Source organism: Phascolarctos cinereus, unplaced genomic scaffold (genome assembly GCF_003287225.1).
Source record: "Phascolarctos cinereus isolate Bilbo 61053 unplaced genomic scaffold, phaCin_HiC Scaffold_2;HRSCAF=192, whole genome shotgun sequence".
Taxonomy (NCBI): domain Eukaryota; kingdom Metazoa; phylum Chordata; class Mammalia; order Diprotodontia; family Phascolarctidae; genus Phascolarctos; species Phascolarctos cinereus.
Genome location: NW_027555625.1, coordinates 255,656,188 through 255,675,403, shown reverse-complemented (window position 1 = coordinate 255,675,403; position 19,216 = coordinate 255,656,188). Strand labels below are relative to the sequence as shown.

General features: G+C 49.2%; 1 protein-coding gene across 1 annotated transcript; it reads left to right on the top strand.

Moving 5' to 3' along the window:
* Positions 1-305: 305 nt before the first annotated feature.
* Positions 306-17,543, top strand: AJM1 (apical junction component 1 homolog). The gene is made up of 3 exons (XM_020981838.2): positions 306-415; positions 9,946-10,031; positions 10,146-17,543. The coding sequence occupies exon 3, from the start codon at positions 10,205-10,207 to the stop codon at positions 13,205-13,207; it is 3,003 nt and encodes a 1,000-aa protein (XP_020837497.1). The 5' UTR covers positions 306-415; positions 9,946-10,031; positions 10,146-10,204; the 3' UTR covers positions 13,208-17,543.
* Positions 17,544-19,216: the final 1,673 nt, after the last annotated feature.

Here is a 19,216-nt window from a genome sequence, read left to right as displayed (position 1 = left end):
TAAAGATCTTTCTGACACGATGGCCAGGAAGAAGAAACACTGACTTGAAAACAGATTTAAGTGGCTTTGGAGTGCAAGGAGAGTTTCACCTGGTTGGGTATTGAATTGGCTGAGCTCACCTAAACTGTTATTCTCCCACTTCCAGACTCTAGAATTAACTGTACACGGTCGGAGATGGGTGGCCCGCCTAACCTAGCTTTGGGCGGTCCCCGGATGCACTGGCCCTTTAAGCACGGCCCCGGGAGCGGCCGTGGGGGCAGCACTGAGCTGGGGCCCGGCCGGCGCGGCTGCCTCGAAGCTTCTGCTGGAGCCGGGGCGACCGCAACGGGGCCGGGGCCGGGCCGGTCGTGCGGGGCCGCGCTGCCCCCCTGGGCCGTCGTGGCAGCCAGAGGGCGCCCAGGCGGGGGGCGCCAAGGTAAGTGCCCAAGAGGAGAAAGGAAGTGGGGGGAAGGGAGGAATCCGTGCGGGGGACCCCAACCCTGAGCCCGCCTCTCTCTGTCCCCAAATGTCCTCCCGCGACTAGAGGGATGATGGTGATGATGATGATGATGATGATGATGAGGGAGTCCCCAGGACAGCTCCTAGGGGAGTCTGGGGACGGCCAGCCGGGGGAGCTGCAGGGCTAGAATGTGGGGCGACTCAGCTCCCGGACCTGTACAGCATTCCTCTTGGGGTTGCGGGAGGGAGGGAACAGGGCAGCTACGCAGCCCCCTCCCGGACCAGCTCCTGCAGGAGAAGGAGGGTGCCCCCCAGAAAGTCCCCTCCCCCCAGATCATACCCTCCCCCAATATCCCCACCGAAGAAGGATGCCTGACCCTTAAAGCGAGAGGTGGGGAAGGGGAATAGCAACTGGTTCCTGCACCTATAAGATGCCCCCACCCCAGTTGAAGAGGGGGGGTCCAAAGCGTCCTAACACAACCCCAAGGCCTAGCTCTTCCCTGGCCCTGAGTATAGTAATGGGAAAGGAATGGGGGAAGGGTAGAGATGGGGTAGGGAGGTGAGACCTGGGGGGTTGGGTGGGAGATCAGGGCAAGAGGAAGCCTCCTCAAGCCCTTTTCTCCTCTTGTTGGAGGTACAAAGAGTCTGCCTATTTATAAGGGAGATAGATGGGGGCTTGAAACAGCCTAAAGCTCCTGCTTGAATAAGTGGAGTCCCCTGGAATCTTTAATAGACCCAGTTTTGCTTTGCACAACTGTTCCCCACCTCCCTCCAAAAACTGCCATTTTCTCCTCTTCTGACCTCCTTGGGGGTTGCATGCCGTCTGTCATGCCATGTCACCACCCCCCACAACTTCTTGCAGGTGTGGCCAGCACCATGGAGCCCTCAGCTGGTCTATCTGCTCTGTGCGTGAGATATGGGCAGAGAGGATAAGGTATAAGAACTTTAGGAAAAGGAGTGATCTCTTTAGCTCCCCAGGGCAAGGGTTTGAGCATCAGTTGGTGAGAACAGAAACAAACTCTGTCCCCATCCCTTCTCAAGGCTGGGCTTCCCTGGACACTGCTGAACGGAGATGCTTATCACCAAGTAGGCGGGAGCCCTAGGGACTGCAGAGGGGACTCCAGAATGTGGGGGAGTGGAGGAGGAAGAGCTGGAAGGAGCTCTATATGTATCTGCAGGGTGGGGGCTCTGCCATTACTGGAGGAGGGTCTTTCCTGAAGGAAATGAAAAGGCAGCCTTAGCTGCTGGATATCTTTACTCTACACCCCTCATTCCCACCAGCATGTGTGCATATTGTATATGCCCCCTAGTTTCCATGGAGCTAGCTCATCCACAGAGGGACCAGCCCTTCATATGCCAATATCAGATAAGAAAGGGCTCCCTTTCTTTTCTGCTGGGGTCTTCAGAAATAAGTGCTTCATCAGGATGCCCCCACAACTGATCTGGAAAGAGGTGAGTTCTCTTGGAATTTCCTTTAGGGCACTCAAATGTTCAGGTACATATTTATTATGTATCTACTCTATGTGAAGTACAGCACTAGGTACAGGGGATTTTTCCTTCTTAGTCTAAACATCTGATTATTTGGGTCTGGGTAACTCCTGGTGTAGAAAATACCTCCACCAATGCAGATCAATCAAACACTCATTAAGCACCTACCTAGGTAAGAAATCTGGTAGATACTGAAATGTAATGACAAAAATCAAAGTCCCTAGTCTCAAGGAACTTCACAAGATCAGCAACTAAGAATTTTTTTTCAATATTTCCCTTCAAGTAGTTTATACTATATTGGGAGGAGACATACACAGATAATTTGAGGAGGGTGGAAGCACTAAAATAGATCAGGAAAAATTTCACTTAGAAGATGGCACCTGAATTGCATCTTAAAAGAACTAAGCATTCTAAGAAGACAAGGAAAGAGGCAAGGAAGAAATGCATTTCAGGCATGGGGAAGAAGGGGAAAAGTCTGTGCAAAGGCAGAGAAATGGAGAAATGGCATGAAGTTCAGGGAATGGCAAGCAGATCATTTTGTTGTAATGTAGTATGTGTGAAGGGAGGCATGTAGTATGTGTGAAGGGAGGCAATGTGAAATAAATTTAAGTTGGGATCTGTATTGTGAAGAGCTTTAAATGCTAAGGTGAGGAATTTGACTTCTCTCCTAGAAGCAATAAGGAGCCACTCAAAGTTCTTGAGGAGGAGTACCATGGTCAGGTCTGTGCTGAAAGATAGTTTTTGCATCTGTATGAAGAATGGGAAGGGGAAGAAAATGGAAGTAGTGATATCAATCAGGAAACTGAAAATCCAGGCAAGAGGGAATTAGAATCTCAACTGAGGTGGTGGCCACATGAGAGGAAAGAAAAGTAACAGATTCATGAAATGTGAGGACACCCATTGGTTCTAATTCTTCTTTACATCATGACTAATGTGAAAATATGCTTAATATGAACATATAAGTAGAGCCTATATCAGATTGCACACCGTCTTGGGGAGGGGGGAGGAGAGAGAGAGGAAGAAAATCTAAAACTCAACACCTTATGGAAGTGAATGTTGAAAACTAAAAATTAATAAATAAATTATTTAATTTAAAAAAAAGAAATGTGAGGATAAAGTCAAAAATACTTGTCAACAGTTGAAGGAATGATAGTGAAGAGATTGAAGGATAAAAGAGGAAAGAGCTCCCCTCTAGGCCATATGTGTGGTGATGGGAAAGGGGTAGAGGAATGGTAGGGATGGGTATTGGGACCTGGGGGATAAATACATATGAAGAAGCCTCCCCAGGCCCTTTTCTCCTCTTCCAGGGGCATAGAGTCTGCCCATTTGCAAGGAAAAGAAATGGGCCTTAAAACAGCTAAGGTTATGAGCCTCTGTCACAGATACAGAGAAATTTTATGGAGGATGGATAGGTGGGGAGAGTGATGGGAGACAAGCCTCATTTAAGGACAAGTGGAGTTTGGGAAACCCATAGAACATCCTAATGGAGATGTAAGAGGTGGCTGTTTTGGGACTAAAGCTCAGGAGAGAGATTAGGCCTGGCTGTTAAGATTTGGGAGTTACCCACATAAATGAGCTCAGCAAGAAAGGGGGTATATTAAAAGAGAGCCCACAGAGCTTTGTGAGGGGCACTGGCAACACCCATAGTTAGGGAGTTGGACATGGATAATCCAGCAAAGAAGACTGGGAAGGATAGGTCAGAAGGGTAGGAGGAGAACCAGAAATTGGCAGTGTCACACACGTTAAGGGAAAAGACAAGAAGAGCAGCATGGCAGAATGGAAAGAGCACCAGCTTTGGAGTCAGAGAGCCTGAGTTCAAATCCTGCCTCTGACACTTCTTTTCTGTATGATGTGGGCAAGTCACAAACCTCTCTGGGCTCTATCACCTTGTCTATGAAATGAGGTTAGACTAGAAGACCTCTAAAATCCCTTCCAGGAGAAGAGATGGTGAACCATTTCAAAAGTTGCAGGAGAGGTCACAAACAATAAATGAGAAAAGGCCATTGGATCTAGCAATTAAAGAAGTCATTGGTTAATTTGGAGAGAAGAGTTTCAGTTGAGTTGTGGAGTCAGAAGTCACATTGCAAGAGGGTAAGGAAGTGAGAAAAAAAACTTTTTCTAAGAGTTTGATATCAAGGGGAATAAAGACACAGGCCTATAGCTTGAGGGAAAATGGAGTTGAATGAAGGCATTTTAAAGATGAGGAAGACCTGACCCAGTTTGTAAACAGTCTTGATAAGGAAAGATTGAAGATAAAAAAGGGGTGTTCTAAGACAGGGCTTCTTAAAGTTTTTAGTTTAAAAAGCACTGTTTAAGGGACAAGCTCCCAGAGGTGATGAAAGGGGATTAGATCAAGCACTGATCTAACTAGCCTTGGAAAGATGGGCCAACAGCTTGGATAGATACTATAGCAAAAGAAGAGTGAATGGCTAATGAATGAATGAATGAAAAAGCATTTACTAAGTGCATACCATGAACAAAGCACTGAGCTATGTGTTGGGGATACAAATATAGAAGAGTGTTCCTGCCCTCAAAGAGTTCACTTTCTAATAGGGAGAGACAACACATAAAAGTTTCAGCTGCAGCTCAGATGAAAATGCCTCGTGGTCCTTGGTTCAGCTTCAAAGCAAAGGGTATTGTGTCTTCTTTAGCATGTCCCCGGACACAATATATCCTTTTCTGACGCTGAACCGTGTAACAACGCCGAGGACTTTGGCAGCAAGAACTTTCTCTTCCAGGTCTTCAGTGGCTGTGGCTGCTGAGAAGGCACCTGCAGAAACAGTCAGCAGACTGAAACTCCACCACGTGCCTCCTGGATGATGGCTGCAGGCACTGGGGTGCAAGAGGAGATAGGGGGCTAGGGTGGAGGGGAGACTGCTATTCCCAAAACTCTTTAACACAGAGTTCCAGAACGTTTCCTTTCAAAGACTAAGGGGAAGAGGTAGGTGAGGGAGTGGCTGTGGTTTGACTTGCCTAGGCTTCCTTGCCTGCCCTGTTGGTGGCAACTGTTCAACAGCTGGTGGAGATGGCTGACCCCTTCTCCACAGGGGTTGCTCCTCTGGATGATGGCTTTGGAGGCTGGACTGGAAACAGGGCCAATGATCTGGGAGGTGCTGCTTTTTCTGGGGCTCTTGAGCTTGCCAGCCCATCCATGGCAGTTGGTCGTGGTTGGTGGTAATGTACTAATAATTTGCAGTAGAGGGTTTATTCTCCACAGGGGCTGATCCCCATTCATCATGGCGTTAGAGGCCAGGCTCTGAGCAGGGTTGGTGATGCAGAGGGCGTAGCTATTCCCCGGGCTCTTGGGCTTAGGATTCTGGACTGTCTCTGTGGGGGTCTGAGTGGAAGTAGTAGTTGAAGTGAACTGACACGTGCCACCACTTGGTACTCTCTCTTGGGGTTGTGATGAGAGGTTTTGAGGTGTAAAAGATGAGCAAAAAGGGGAGGAATTATAGGTGGATTTTATTTAATAAAATGGGAGACTTGAAAAGAGATTTTGCTAGAGGAAGGGAAAGGGAAGGTGGTGTAGGAGGCTTTAAGAGAAGTTTGGAACAGCCACTGTAGGGAATATGGTTAATTATGGAAGAATAACAGAATTACCATACAGCAGAAAGGGTCTGGATTGAGATATCAACATGAATTTGTAGAAGGCCCATCAGCAAGGCTGTGCAGCTTCCAGCAGCAGCAGCATTTCAGCAGGATGGGAGAAGGTGGAAGATGGGACAAACCAGGGCTGAAAGAATATAATCAGACATAGGATAAGGAACAAAGACCTGGAGAGCAGAAGGTCATATGGTTGAACTAGTTAACTACAGGATCAGTAATATAAATGGAGGAAAGTGAAGCCATAGCAAATGCGATGGCCTGGAAGACGTAGAGAGCCAGGAGGTCATGGTAAGAATAAAGAATAGGATTGGAAGTAGTGGGACGTGGAAAGAAACGGAAACATAATTGCGGTCAGAAAACATGAGTTCTGGATTACAGAGGTGGAACAGCTTCAAGTTATGAGATCAAGGCTATGACCTTCCCTTTATATGGGTTGAGGTGGAGTAAAAGTGCAAATCATGAGGGATAAGGAGGTTGATGAATTGGGAGGGAGGGTACTTAAGAGGGAATCACTGTTTACATTTAAGTATGTATATATAAGCATATGTATGTATACATGCTGCAGATTTTTTTTTAGCTAGCTTTTATATAGAACTTTAAGGTTTGCAAAGCACTTTACCAATATTACTTAGGTGACAGCTAGATGGTGCAGTGGATATAGTACTGGGCCTGGATTCAGGAAGACCTGAGTTCAAATTTTGCCTCACTTACTAGCTGTGTGACCCTGTGTAAATCACTTAACCTCTGTCTGCTTCAGTTTTCTCAACAGTAAAATGGGGATAATAATAGCACCTACCTCCAGAGTTGTTTTAAGGACCAAATGAGGTATCTGTAAAATGCTTACCACCATATCTGGCATATAGTAAGTGCTATAGCTCTGTTAGCTCATTTTGCAACTATTATTCCCATTTTGCAGATGCAGAAACTGAGGCAGAGAAGGATTAAGTGACTTGCCCAAGGTCACACAGCTAGGATTTGAATTCAGGTCTTCCTGACTCCAGGCTTAGCACTCTACTTCACCACCTAGCTGCTTCAGACAGTTGTGTCTGAACACTTTCTCCTGTGTGTACCACAGCCCTTGAGTATCCGCTTCTCTGAGTTAGTGATGGCAGCCCAGTTGTGGGCACACAGAATTGCCTATTCATCCTAAAATGGATCCATGATCTCATCAGTCTGTGATCTTATCAGCCTGCATGCTACCTCCATCAGTGCAAACTGCACCTGCTCCAGATACTTTCTTATTCTATGAATTTCTTGTCCACGTCCTTTCATTAATTCAGGATATTCGCTATCCCTAGAACTTTCTCTAGTCCTTTGAATGTTTTGTGGCAATTCATACAGCACATGACCATTCTCTTCTCCCTGACTCTCATGGTATGATTTGCTCACCCCTTTGCCCATCATCCATGTCCTTGCTGATGCATGTCATCACTGTCAAGTGATACAGCTTGCTCACCTAGCTCCTTGGGTCCCCAGCAAGTTTAATTCTTCTGATAAGATATGCCATTATTCCCATCTCTGGGAGATCATCAGTATAAAAAAACATGGCTCTACTCATAATTTTACATTTCCACAGCACTTTAAGTGTGGTAGAAGGTTCTGTCCTCATGTTCACTGGGATTATTACATCAGTGTAGGACCTCCCAGTGAAGAAAGCTCCTACTACCAATACACATTGGGAAGTCTGGGGACAGCTTTTAGAATTGCCTGTAAGGTAGCTGAGTTAATGGTGGTGTAGTGACTTTCCCAGGGTCACACAATGTGTCAAGGGGGACTTGGGCCTAGATCTTTGGCCCAAAACTGGCCTTCTATCCACCATTATACACATTGTAACAGGGACTGAAGGTTTGTTCAATTTAATACAAAGTACTTCCCTCTTAACAGTCCTGTGAGGTAAGGCAAATATCATCCTCAATTTGCAGATTTTGCAGACAAAGGGCTTCAGAGATAGTAAGTGACTGACCCACAGTCACACAGTTAATAAATGTTGCCTCATGCTCTGTCTTTCTGCTTGTCTTTGCATTCCCAGCACTGAGTACGGTGCCTGGCACATAGTTAAGTGCTCAATGCTTAGAGTTTTGTTTTGTTTTGTTTTTTTCCTTTTGACTCTTAAGCTCAGGGCTCAATTACTTTCCATGACATTACAGTTTCTCCCAGGGTGTTACGTAGGCCACTCAGAAACTGATCTAGTTTTGATCCCTAAATATTCCTCAGGCCCTGGAGACCACTTTTGTTTAGCTCAAGTGGAAAGTGTGAAGTGGGGATTGTTGCAAGTATGTCAGGAGTAGAATGGAATGTGAATATTTCCCTGGCATTTCTCTACCTGTATAGGACCACCTATACCATCTCAATCATGCGGATAATTAAAGGAAAATTGGATTTGTTAAAAAAAAGGGGGGGTTAGGGAAGGAGTATTTTTTCTGGCCAAATTAACATGGCTTCAGTTAAACTAACATGCATGTTAAGCTCACTGAAATAGACCATCAGGAAACAGAGATGATAAAGGTATAGTAACAACCTTCAAGGAGCTTTTTAGTTGAAAGTTTTGTCTGGCTGCTGAGACTATTTGGGGCCATCTGTGTTATTTAAGGTGAGGAACATTCAAGTTTAAGGATTGTACATGTTTCCCCAGCCCTCATTGTGATATGGTCCATTTTGAGCTCATTTATGTTTGGGGGCAGGAATCATGAGTTGCTATAGCACAGTCCTCTTGAATAGCATGTCTTGATGTATTTCAGCCTTGTTGGGGGGGAGTAAGTGGGCTGTATTTTCATGTTGCACATCTCTTTCGATCTGTGTACTCTCATTTGAAATTATATGGGTGGCCTTATGCATATGTGACTATATGATAATACAAAGAGCTAGAGCTAGAAGGATCTTAGAGGTCATCTAACCCAACCGCATCATTTTTATAAATGAGGAAACTGAGGGCCAGAGAGGTTAAGTGACTTGCCCAAGGTTGCACAGATAATAAGCAGAGTTGGATCCTAATTTGCATCCTATAATTCCAAGTACAGCACTCCTTCCACAGCACCATGTGTTAAGTGATTTGCCCAGGGTTACAACTCCTAATATGTGTCAGTGGGACTTGAACTGTGGTCTTCCTGATTGCTTAGCCATATGTCGATGTAGAGAGTGAAAGGGTGGAGTGTATATTTGTGACCATGCTACACTCTCCCTGTTTTACAGCTTAAATGAGCCAGGGAAAGGGTCCAAGGAGGTCTAGAAGCCTGTCCTGCAATCCATGTGCCCTTCTCCCTTCCATCATAAAGTCACAGCTCTACAGCTGGAAGGCATCCTAGGCCATGTGGCCCAATGTCATCATTTTACAGTTGAGGAGACATAGACTTAGGAATGCTAAAGTGACCTACTTGGCCAAAGTCAAACAAAAGAGTAAGCCTCAGAGGAAGGATTTGAACCTATGTTGTCAGGCCCTAAAGCAACTCCTCTTTTTCACTGTGCCACTGTGCCCAGTCATTCACCATGCATGCTCTCTGAAACGGGATTAGCTTTATACTACTTGGTCACACAAAGCCATGCTGTTGGCAGTGGGTGGAAGTTGCAGAGAGGAAGATTTCAACTCTACAAATGGGGAGGGAATTATTAACAATTAGAGCTGTAAAAAAGTGGAATGGGGGAACTTATTAAAGGAGATCTTAAAGCAATATCCTGAGGATATTGGAGAGGAGATTCCTAAGAATCACAGAAGACATCTGAGGCTCTTTCCAGCTCTAAAATTATGTTTAACAGGTGCCTATGATGCAGGGACAAGAGAACTGGTTCCTGTGATTTCTTAAGAGTCAGCCTTATGATTTTATATTTTATATATAACCAAAAATCATTTATCACAAGGCCTTAGCCATATAAGGACCATTAATGAATACTCTCCATCCCATAACCAGAGCCCAGTAACCATGGCAACACCAGCTGCAGATTCTTGAGTGGGAACTCCCTGCTGAATAGCTCAGCTCTTACAGAGCTTTCTTCACAACTGTGAGGAAGGTGGGACAAGAATTATCCCCATTTTACAGATGGGGTAACTAAAGAGGTGACTTGCTCACAGATACTTGTCAGGTAGTGAATGGTGAAAACTGAGTCAAACCTAGGTTTCCTGACCTCAAATCCACTTAGCTTTCCCCTGCACTCTCCAATGACAGGAACTGGTCTTTTTCAGCTCTGGGAGGGAGCCATGCCAGATCCTGTGACAGGGATTTATCCCAAGTCCCAGATGGAGAAACGGTTGTCAGTAGCCAAGAGGTGGACAAACCACTAGGCCAGAAATTTGCTCTTAGACTTCCGGCTATTTCCACGGTGGGAGGGATAGTTGCTGCCAAACTAAGCTGCCCCACATGAGAGGGAAGGAGTTGGAGTAGAGGCTCAAGCCTCCAGCTGATTCTTGGGTCCTTTTTCTAGGCGCTGCTAACCAGCAGGAATGGAGCTTCTTTCGAGCAGTCCACCAGCATCAGACCTCCAGAGCCACTACAGCACTACTGTCCCAGGTAACGCTGGGTTACAGAAGCTGTGATATTCCCAATTCAATCCTTTACAGATTCTGAGTTTAGGAGAATCAGGTCCCCACCTTTAACTTCGCTTCTCTTCCCCCCCCCCCACAGGGCCAGACTCCCCCGAGGCCGTCTGAGACGGAGCCAGTGGCGTGGGCGCCTCTTTTAAGATGACCCGAACGGACCCACCGGATCTTCTGGTGTCGACCGTATACCAGGACATCAAGGTGGCCGCCCCGGGCCCCGCAGCTAGTGGCCCGCCATGTGAAAGCCCAATGTCCCGGCCCGCGGCTCCTGCGCCTTTCAACAAGCGCCACTGCCGCAGCTTTGATTTCCTAGAGGCGCTGGACGGGCCGGCCATGGAACCCCGCGGTCCCGAACGGCAGCCGCAAGAGCTGCCTCCCGTGGCGCAGCGGTGCGTACCACCCGGCCCTGAGCCTGCTCGGCCCCGCCACCGCGGAAAGGATGGGGAGCCCAAGCGCCGAGCCCGCTCCAAAAGTGCCCCCAGGGCCAAGACCAATCTGGTGCCCGCGGCCGCGCCCGCCTCACCCCCAGTCACTCGGAGGGGCCGTGAAGTGCAGAGGGCTCCGCCCCGCGAGCCGCCCTCTCCAAGGAGAGAGCCCACCTACCCGGCCATGCGTGCGCTGGCCAACGAGCTTCACCCCATCAAGCTGCAGCCGCAGCGCAGCAGTGCTAACCGCATTTCACCCCTCTGTCCCGCCAGCCGCTGCGTTCCGCCCCAAGAGGAGCCAGCTCGTGCCCCAGCCCCGGCTCCTCACGTACGCTGCCGCGTAGATATTAAGCCTGATGAGGCGGTGCTGCAACACGCTGCCCGCGGATCCCGCTCTGTCCCCCCAGCGGAGAGCCAGGCCTGGGCGCGGGTCCCCTTGCCTCCCCGGGGGCTCACGGTGCCTGGGCCTCGCCACGTGGTGCTGTCACGCACGCCCACGCCTAGTGACTCCTACAGCGGGGAGCCACGAGCGTTGTACTGTGACGGTCCCTTTCCCGGGCCGCCCTCCCGCGACTATTCTGAACGGGGCTGCCCTCCTTTTGCGGCCCCGCCCGGCCCCACTAAGTTCTTCTACACAGAGGAGCCCAGCGGCTACCCAACTCTCCCAGCCCAAGCCTTCGATAGCTACGGCGCCCGCCCCTATCCTGGGCACGGCCTCCAGCCCTACTACTCTGAGGAACCTCAAGGGCCCAGCCCGCCACGGGGCTATTACATGGAGGAAGCCCGCACCTACCCTATCCAGGAGCCCCCAACTCGTTCTTACTACGGGGAAGCCCCACGCTGCTACGGTCCCCGCTTTGGAGATGACCCCCGCTACATAGAGGATTCTCGAGCCTTCTCTTCCCGCCTTTTCTACACTGAGGACTACAGCAAGTACCGCGAGCGAAATGCCCTGTCCAGGACTTATCCGTACCCTCGTGGAGGAAATCAGTCCTGGGGAGACTGGCAACCCCTCCCCTACCGCACCCTACAAGTCGCCCCCCTACCGCCTCCCGGCCCTGGGGCACTAATGTCCTCTTGGCACGGAGGCACTGGCACCAGCCCACCTCGGCTGGCCACAGACAGCCGCCACTATTCTCGCTCGTGGGACAATATCCTAGCGCCTGGGCCACGCCGGGAGGACCCTCTGTGCAGGGGCCGCAGTTATGAAAACCTGCTGGGCCGGGAGCCTCGGGAGTCCCGGGGCCTCTCCCCCGACGGCCGACGGCCTCCGGTTGTGGTCAATTTGTCCAGCTCTCCCAAGCGCTACGCAGCCTTGTCGCTGTCGGAGACATCCCTGCAGGAAAAGGGCCGGGCTGGGGAAGGACCGAGCCGCGCCTGGTACGTCACCCCGGAGATCACCATCACCGACAACGATCTGCGGGCTGCGGAGCGTCGGGTCGGGGGCTGGGAACACCTCGGCGGCCGCCCTCCTCCACCGGCCCCTCGCCCCCCGGCTCGTGACGGCCCCGCCTCAGCTCGGCAGCGCAGCCTGGAGCAGCTGGACGAACTCATCACCGACCTGGTCATTGACTCCAAGCCCCCCACAGGTTCCACGCCCCCGGACAGTGACAGTCTGGGCCGCCAGCTGCGCCAACTCCTGAGCGACGGGCAGACCCGGGGGCCACCTGAGCCAGAGCTGGGACCCGAACCGGAGGCCGAGCCAGAGCCCGGGTCGCCTACCAGCCCGGATGTCCCACGCCGGGACGAGACGGCCGGCGGCTCCCCGGAGCTGAGTGCGGACGAGGATGACCTCATGACGTGCTCCAACGCCAAGTGCCGCCGCACCGAAACGATGTTCAACGCCTGCCTCTACTTCAAGTCGTGCCACAGCTGCTACACCTACTACTGCTCGCGCCACTGCCGCCGGGAGGACTGGGACGTGCACAAGGCCAGCTGCGTCTACGGCCGGGTGGGCAGCGTGTGCCGCCACGTGCTGCAGTTCTGCCGCGAGAGCCCGCCAGTGCACCGCGCCTTCTCGCGCATAGCGCGCGTGGGCTTCCTGTCCCGCGGCCGCGGGGTGCTCTTCCTGGGCTTTCCCAGCCCGGGTTCGGCGGAGAACTTCCTGCAGTTTGGCCTAGAAAGCCTATTGATGTCGCCCACTTATTTGTCCCTGCGCGAGCTGGGCGGCTACGCAGACCCGCTGGGCGGCTATGGACAGGAGTTACAGGCAGCCGGGCGCCAGTACGAGCCGGCAGAGTGCTTCTTGCTCAATGTGACGGTAGCCGTGGGACCCGACGTGCCGGCTCGGCCATCGCCCAAGAGCCCGGTGCCCACTGTGCGCAAGTTCGCTAAGGTGGCCCTGGCGACGCCCGGGAGCCCCGAGCGACGACGGCGCGCGCCCCGGCGCGAGCCCGAAATGGAAACGCTGATCCTGACGCCACCGCCCGGCACAGCGGGCCTGGGCCAGGAAGGCGAGGCCGGCCGGCGCGCGCGCGAGGTGGCCTTCATCCACATCCAGCGCGAGCTGCGTCTGCGCGGCGTCTTCCTTCGCCACGAGTATCCGCGCATCTATGAGCAGCTCTGCGAGTACGTGGAGGCCAACCGGCGCTTCACTCCCACCACCATCTACCCCACGGACCGCCGCACTGGCCGCCCTTTCATGTGCATGATCATGGCCGCCTCCGAGCCCCGAGCCCTAGATTGGGTGGCCAGTGCCAACCTGCTCGATGACATCATGTGACACCCCCCCCTCTTCTCTTACACACACACACACACACACACACACACACATACACATACACACAATCCTAGGAGCATTAGGTTTTGAACGTGTGACTCCAACCGCCTTGGATTCCCAACAGCCTTTCTAGATTGGACCTCGCACCCAAACGCCTCTTCTAGCCTAGATTCTGTCCCTCAGCCCGATCAATCCCTGGTTTTGACCCCGCCCTCAATTAGACCTTCTTGCCTTTGGCCCCTCTCTGGCTACCTCCCCTTTCCCCAATTTCCCCGCTCCTGGCCGTGGCCTCGCCCCTAACCTTTCCCACTAGGTATGGCCCCGCCCCCACTCTCCCATCCCGACAGGGCCCTTCCTGGACCTTTCTTCTCTTGATTTTGTCTCCTTTCTCCACCTCCTCTGCTTAGTTTTCTCATCTGTTGACCCTCTTTCCACCCTCCTCTCCTTTCTAGGTACACCGATGGTGTAGGAGCTACTCTTGGGGCTTTTCCTCTCTTCGGAGGGAAGTGTGTATGTGGAAGTGCAGGGGGTCCTTGGTTTGGAGTAATGCGCAGGGAAAATACAGTGGCCCAGGCCACTCTCTGCCCATCATTCTTCTTTCCTACTCCCAGGCTACACTTTATCCATTGCCTTCTCCAATCTCTGCCGGTCACCAACGACTCCTAACAAAAAGAGAAACTGAGTCCCTGGCCTGGGAAAGGTCACATGCCCACTCATCATCCCCAGTCCTGAACTTCTTTGTTAACCAAAGCTACAGTTTAGTCACTTTAAATACCCTTATCCTACTCAGGTCATTCCCAAGTGGGATTTGGGGAGAAACCTCCAGTTTCCTTCAAATTGAGAAGATACATACAAAGTTCCTGTCTTTTCTCCTCCCTGCTCTCTACCCCATTCCCTTAGAAAGATAGCCCACCTCAGCTAGACTCCAAAACTGGACTTTTATTCATAAAGAACAGAACTAGGAGAAGGGGTGAGAGTGAAGGATGGTGCTAGGCAGGATGGGAAGGAATTGAGAACTTCAATATCAGTAGAGGTTTTAGATGCTCAAATTCTGTTATTTTAGCTCCCCTCCCCTCCCCTTTCCAATCCATTTTACAGAGACGCTGGTCTCATAGAGGGCGTGTATGTGTGTGTGTGTGTGTGTGTGTGTGTGTGTGTGTGTGTGTGTGTGTAGAATTGGGGGGAGGGGAAAGCAGGGCCTAACCTTTGACTTTTCTCTCTTTGGAGAAAAATGTTGCCAAGTCTGGAGGAGGAGATAAATGTGCCTGTTTTTATGTTTGTGTACACATCTGTAAGTAGCAGCCTATGCCCCAGGAGAGTGGGCAGGTGTTCACATACTAGATTCATGTGGTTGGGTATGTTGTCACCTACTTGAATTCATGATCTTTGAAAAGAGTTTGGGAGGGAAGAGAACTGTATAGACCTCTAACATCCAATGATAAGCCATGTTCCTGCCCCTTAACACCAGTTCCATTCTCTAGCCCTAAGAGAGGATGATGTAGGGAAGACAAGGTCACTCATGCCATGTTAGACACAGGAAATGCTGCTGCCTAAATGGCTGGAGGAAAGCAGGCAGGACTTTCCCTGAGCTTCTGGAATGAAAGATGAGTCTGTGCCCCAACTCTTCACCCTACCATGTACCAAACATCTCCTTTGGGCAGAGCCCTGTCTTGTGTATTAGGGGAAGAAGATTGCATAGTCCCCACTATCTTAGGAAGCTCCTAGTCTGATTATGGAGCTAGGATGAGCACACACATAATATTATTATATTTACTAGAATACATTTATATACATATATATTAGAACCTATAATTTTATCAGTGCAACTTCACAACTGATATAAATCACAACTTCTTTCATACCTTAGTAGTCAGTCTTCAAGAGATGCTGCAACTGAAAAAAATTTCACCTGATGCTCAACTTCTGGTGATGAGGCCTTCCAAGTTTAACTAGACTGGTTTTCAGATGACAGATGTATATAGGCCATTGCCAGCCTGAAGTTGTACAATATGTTAGCACCCCAGCCAAGGCTTGTATTCTGCTAGCATAACCTTTTTAATATGGGTCTTCTGAACGTCATGATGAGGCAACAGAGGATTATTTTACTGAAGAATGTATATGTGCATATAAAAATATATGCACAGACACATTTGACCAACAAATATTTATTAAGCACATACTGTATTCCAGGTGCTGTAGATACAAGGAAACAAAACAGTGCCTGACCTCAAGGATCTTATATTCTATGGTGGAAGTGGGGTGTGGGGAGGGAGACAGGGGTAAGATGGAACAAGTAAGATAAAAAGCAGGCAAAGCAAGAATGGTTTTATTTACCAAAAACGGGGGGGGGGGGGGAAGGAGCATATGAGCTGAGCCTGGAAAGAAAGCATTCTGATGAGTGGAAATGAGGTGGGAATATCTAACTTCAGCAGAACAAAGGTAATCCAGTTTAAGTAATTGGGAGGAGGAAAAAAATAGGGGAAGGAGAGATTCTTCTCAAAGGGAATCAAGGGATGGAGAAATAGGTACAGGAATTAGAGCAAGGCTGTGGGGGGAAAAAAGGAAAAAAGGTAAGTAGTGAGGAGAGGATGAGAGTAGTAGGGGGTGAGGAGAAGACATTGGTCAGGCAGTACACACTAGTTACTCTATGGATCTGAAATTCACTCAGAAATGTGCGTTGTAATAAGGTGGAGAAAAAAGGGACATTTCCTGCTATTAATGTCCATGCGACAAGAAGAAAATAGAAAAATCTGCACATAGTAACATAAATGCTAAGGATATACTCAAGTGCTAAGAAAATATCACAAGATGAGTATAGGGTGAGATTAGTCAGGTAATGCTTTCAGGAGGAAGTAGGATTCGAGTTAATTTAGGCCAAACAAAGGGGCCATGGGCTGATGAAAAAGAAGAGGCAAGCATTTCAAATCAGGAAACACCAAGAACAAATGCACAGAGATGGAACAAGCCAGAGAGTAAAAGATGGGACTCAGAGGTGACATTTTAGTTAAGAGTATTAGAGCTGAGACAGCAAGCTGCTTTGCTAGAGTTCGGTGGAAAGTTTACAGCAGGCAATGGAGTGAGGGGAGATGAAGGGGGTCTTTAAAGTCATACTGAAAAGTTATATATGATAGGCATACACAGAGACTTCTTCTGTGCCAAGGTCCATATGCCTTCATTTGCATCTTATTGGGTCCTCTAGGGACTCTCTGAGGCCATTATTTTCTGTTTTACCATGAGCGACATGGGCCCATGGGTCACATTAATTCCTGTGTTCCAAAAGATGCAGTTGGATTGGTCATTCTTTCACTCTCATCCCCTGGGGATCCCAAGTTTCTTCCCCTCCCACCCAAGTGTTATCTCTCATTCTTAGGCACACAAGGAACAGGATCCAAGTGGAGTGGAGAGAACTGTGGCAAGGTCTCCTTTCAGGGCATTTTGCCCCCCTCCCAAACATAGTCCCAGGCTAGGTTCACTCTTCTTGTGTGTCCCCCCACAAATCTCTTCTCTATATCTGTATTGGGAGAATGGAGCACTTCTCTCTTGTCTCATCCTCAAATCTGCATTAAACCTCTCCCTCTCCTTGGGAGGGACAGACTGCTTTGGGCCTGAACTCCATCATGGAGGCTGCCTCTAGGGGCGGAGTGGGGAGAAAGCCGAATTAGAGAAGCATCACAACCTCTGAGACAGGGAGTGGCTTGGAATCCTGAGTGTGTTTGGCTAGGGGATGAATAATGAAGTGGGGTGGACTCTGGGGAACTAACAGATCCCTCCCTCTAAGCTGCACAGTTGGCCTCCACCCCACTCAGTCTCTTTACGCCCTGGCCGCGACCCTCTCACTTCCCTCCCCCCTCCCCCCTTCTCCTACCGCTCTATCCAGCTGGAAGAGGAAAGGAAAATTATCCTTCATCCCCACGACTGGTGAGGAAGGAAGGGCACAGAAGAGATTTATGCGCGTATATCCTTTCCAATCCTGGTTTCTTTTGCACGGGGGCTCGCCGCTTCTTCTCCTCCCTGACACCTTCCCCCATCAATTTAAGTTGCACCAAGGAGCCGGGGGTATAAGCTCATTGGCCCCACTTCTCCACCCCTCTGTTTGGCTATAGCCAACCCTCCTCTCCCCACGCACTCCCTAACGCCACAGGATCCCTAACTCCAACCTAGGCTACGCTCCGTGCATGAATATTTCGGATCATGCGTGGAATGCTGCGTCCTGTTCACACCCTGGAACAGGGTCCTCGGTAGCCGAGACTGGGAGGATGGCTCCCTGAGAGAGAAAACGATTGTATCAGAGGTGGTTGGAGTTTCTTCTGATAATCATAAAAATAGAACTTGAATGTAACTTGACTGCAGCTTCTTTTTGCTAGGGTTGGGAAAGAACTGGCAGGCGGGGAGACAGTACCCTGGACAGCAATCCTATCCAATACTCTCCGAGGAGGGGTGGGAGGGAGACTTGATGGACTGAGGGAAAAGAAAAGGGAAAGGGAAATAACATTACAGCTGGAAGAAATCTTAGTGAAATCTTTTTCCTATAGGGAAACTGAGGCTCAGAGAAAGTAAGGGGGGTGGTAGAATCGAAGCCCCCTGAAACTCAGTCGATATCAAGGCTTCTGGTGTGTTTTCTACCAGACTCTACCACAAGTCACCACAAAGCACAGCTATTATCCGCCCTCCCTCCCACCCTACTCCCACTTATTACACTGTAAGTTCCTTTAGAACAGAAATAGTATCTTATTTCATCTCTGTATCCACATAGTGTTTGTTCCATTAAACCCATTCTCCACACCCACCCACATATACAGCATGGAAAGAGCAGTGGAGTTGGGGTTAAAGAACTTGAGTTCAAAACTTGACCCTGATAGTTACTACCTTTGGCAAATCTTTCTCTGTTCTATGCCTCAATTTCCTTAAAATGAGAAGTTGGATTAGATCGTTAAGGTCTTTTCCACTTCCAACTCCTATTGACTAATGACTCTACTTTTCCATATAGACCTATTTATACCTGCTTAAAACTTTTCAATGATTCCTTGATTTTTTTTAATCAAATAAAACCAAAACCCCCTAGTCTAGCATTTACACAATCTGGCCCCAACCTTGCCTCTCCCTCCAGCCTTTTTTGGTGAGTAAATGTAATAAAGGTAAACTGAGGTACGTACTCTGAGCAGAATTAGTTTATTAACAGCGATTTGTATAACTATTAACACAGCAGGTCAGATTGGCCACCTCAGCAAGGCTAGCAACCCCAATGAGAAGAGGTTCCCCTCTCTCTTGACACACAGGAATGGAAAGGGTCTAGGTGGTTTTGGAACGTTGCAATCGGCTATACTTGGAAAAGTGGGTTGGCATTCAGAAATGGTGAATCATGCCCTTTTCTAACAATTAAGTAACGTTATTTATTTTATGGGACTCATTTGCCTCTTGTCATCTTTGTTAGGGGACCAGTACCACCAGGTTTGCTGTCCCCTTGAGGGAAATCAAATTTCCCCTAATTGCACAAAAACAGGCCAGTACAGATGACATCTTTTGGGGGTTAAGCTGTTTGGGCCTTACAGACAACCGGAAGATGTCTCAGGGAGTGACAGCATGAATGATAACAACATTCCCTCTCAACCATGCCTTTAAACTAACTCAGAGGGCAAACTGCATTCTTGAGTAAGGTGAGTTCAGGTAGATACTAAGTCAATTATAAAAATCAATACAGCAGGGGCAGCTAGGTGGCACAGTGCATACAGCACTCGCCCTGGAGTCAGGAGAACCTGAGTTCAAATTTGGCCTCAGACACTTGATGCTTACTATGTGTGACCCTGGGCAAATCACTTAACCCCACTGTCTAACCCCCCAAAAAAAGAAAAAAACAAACAATACAGCATAAAATCAATTACATTGTAAAATGGATATAGTAGAAATATTAATTTTCATCTTTTCACACTTTAAGCTCCAACCAAAACGTACCTCACTGTTTCTATAGCATCCCTTGGCTCACAGACCACCTCCCTTAGGAGGCCTTCCTAAATA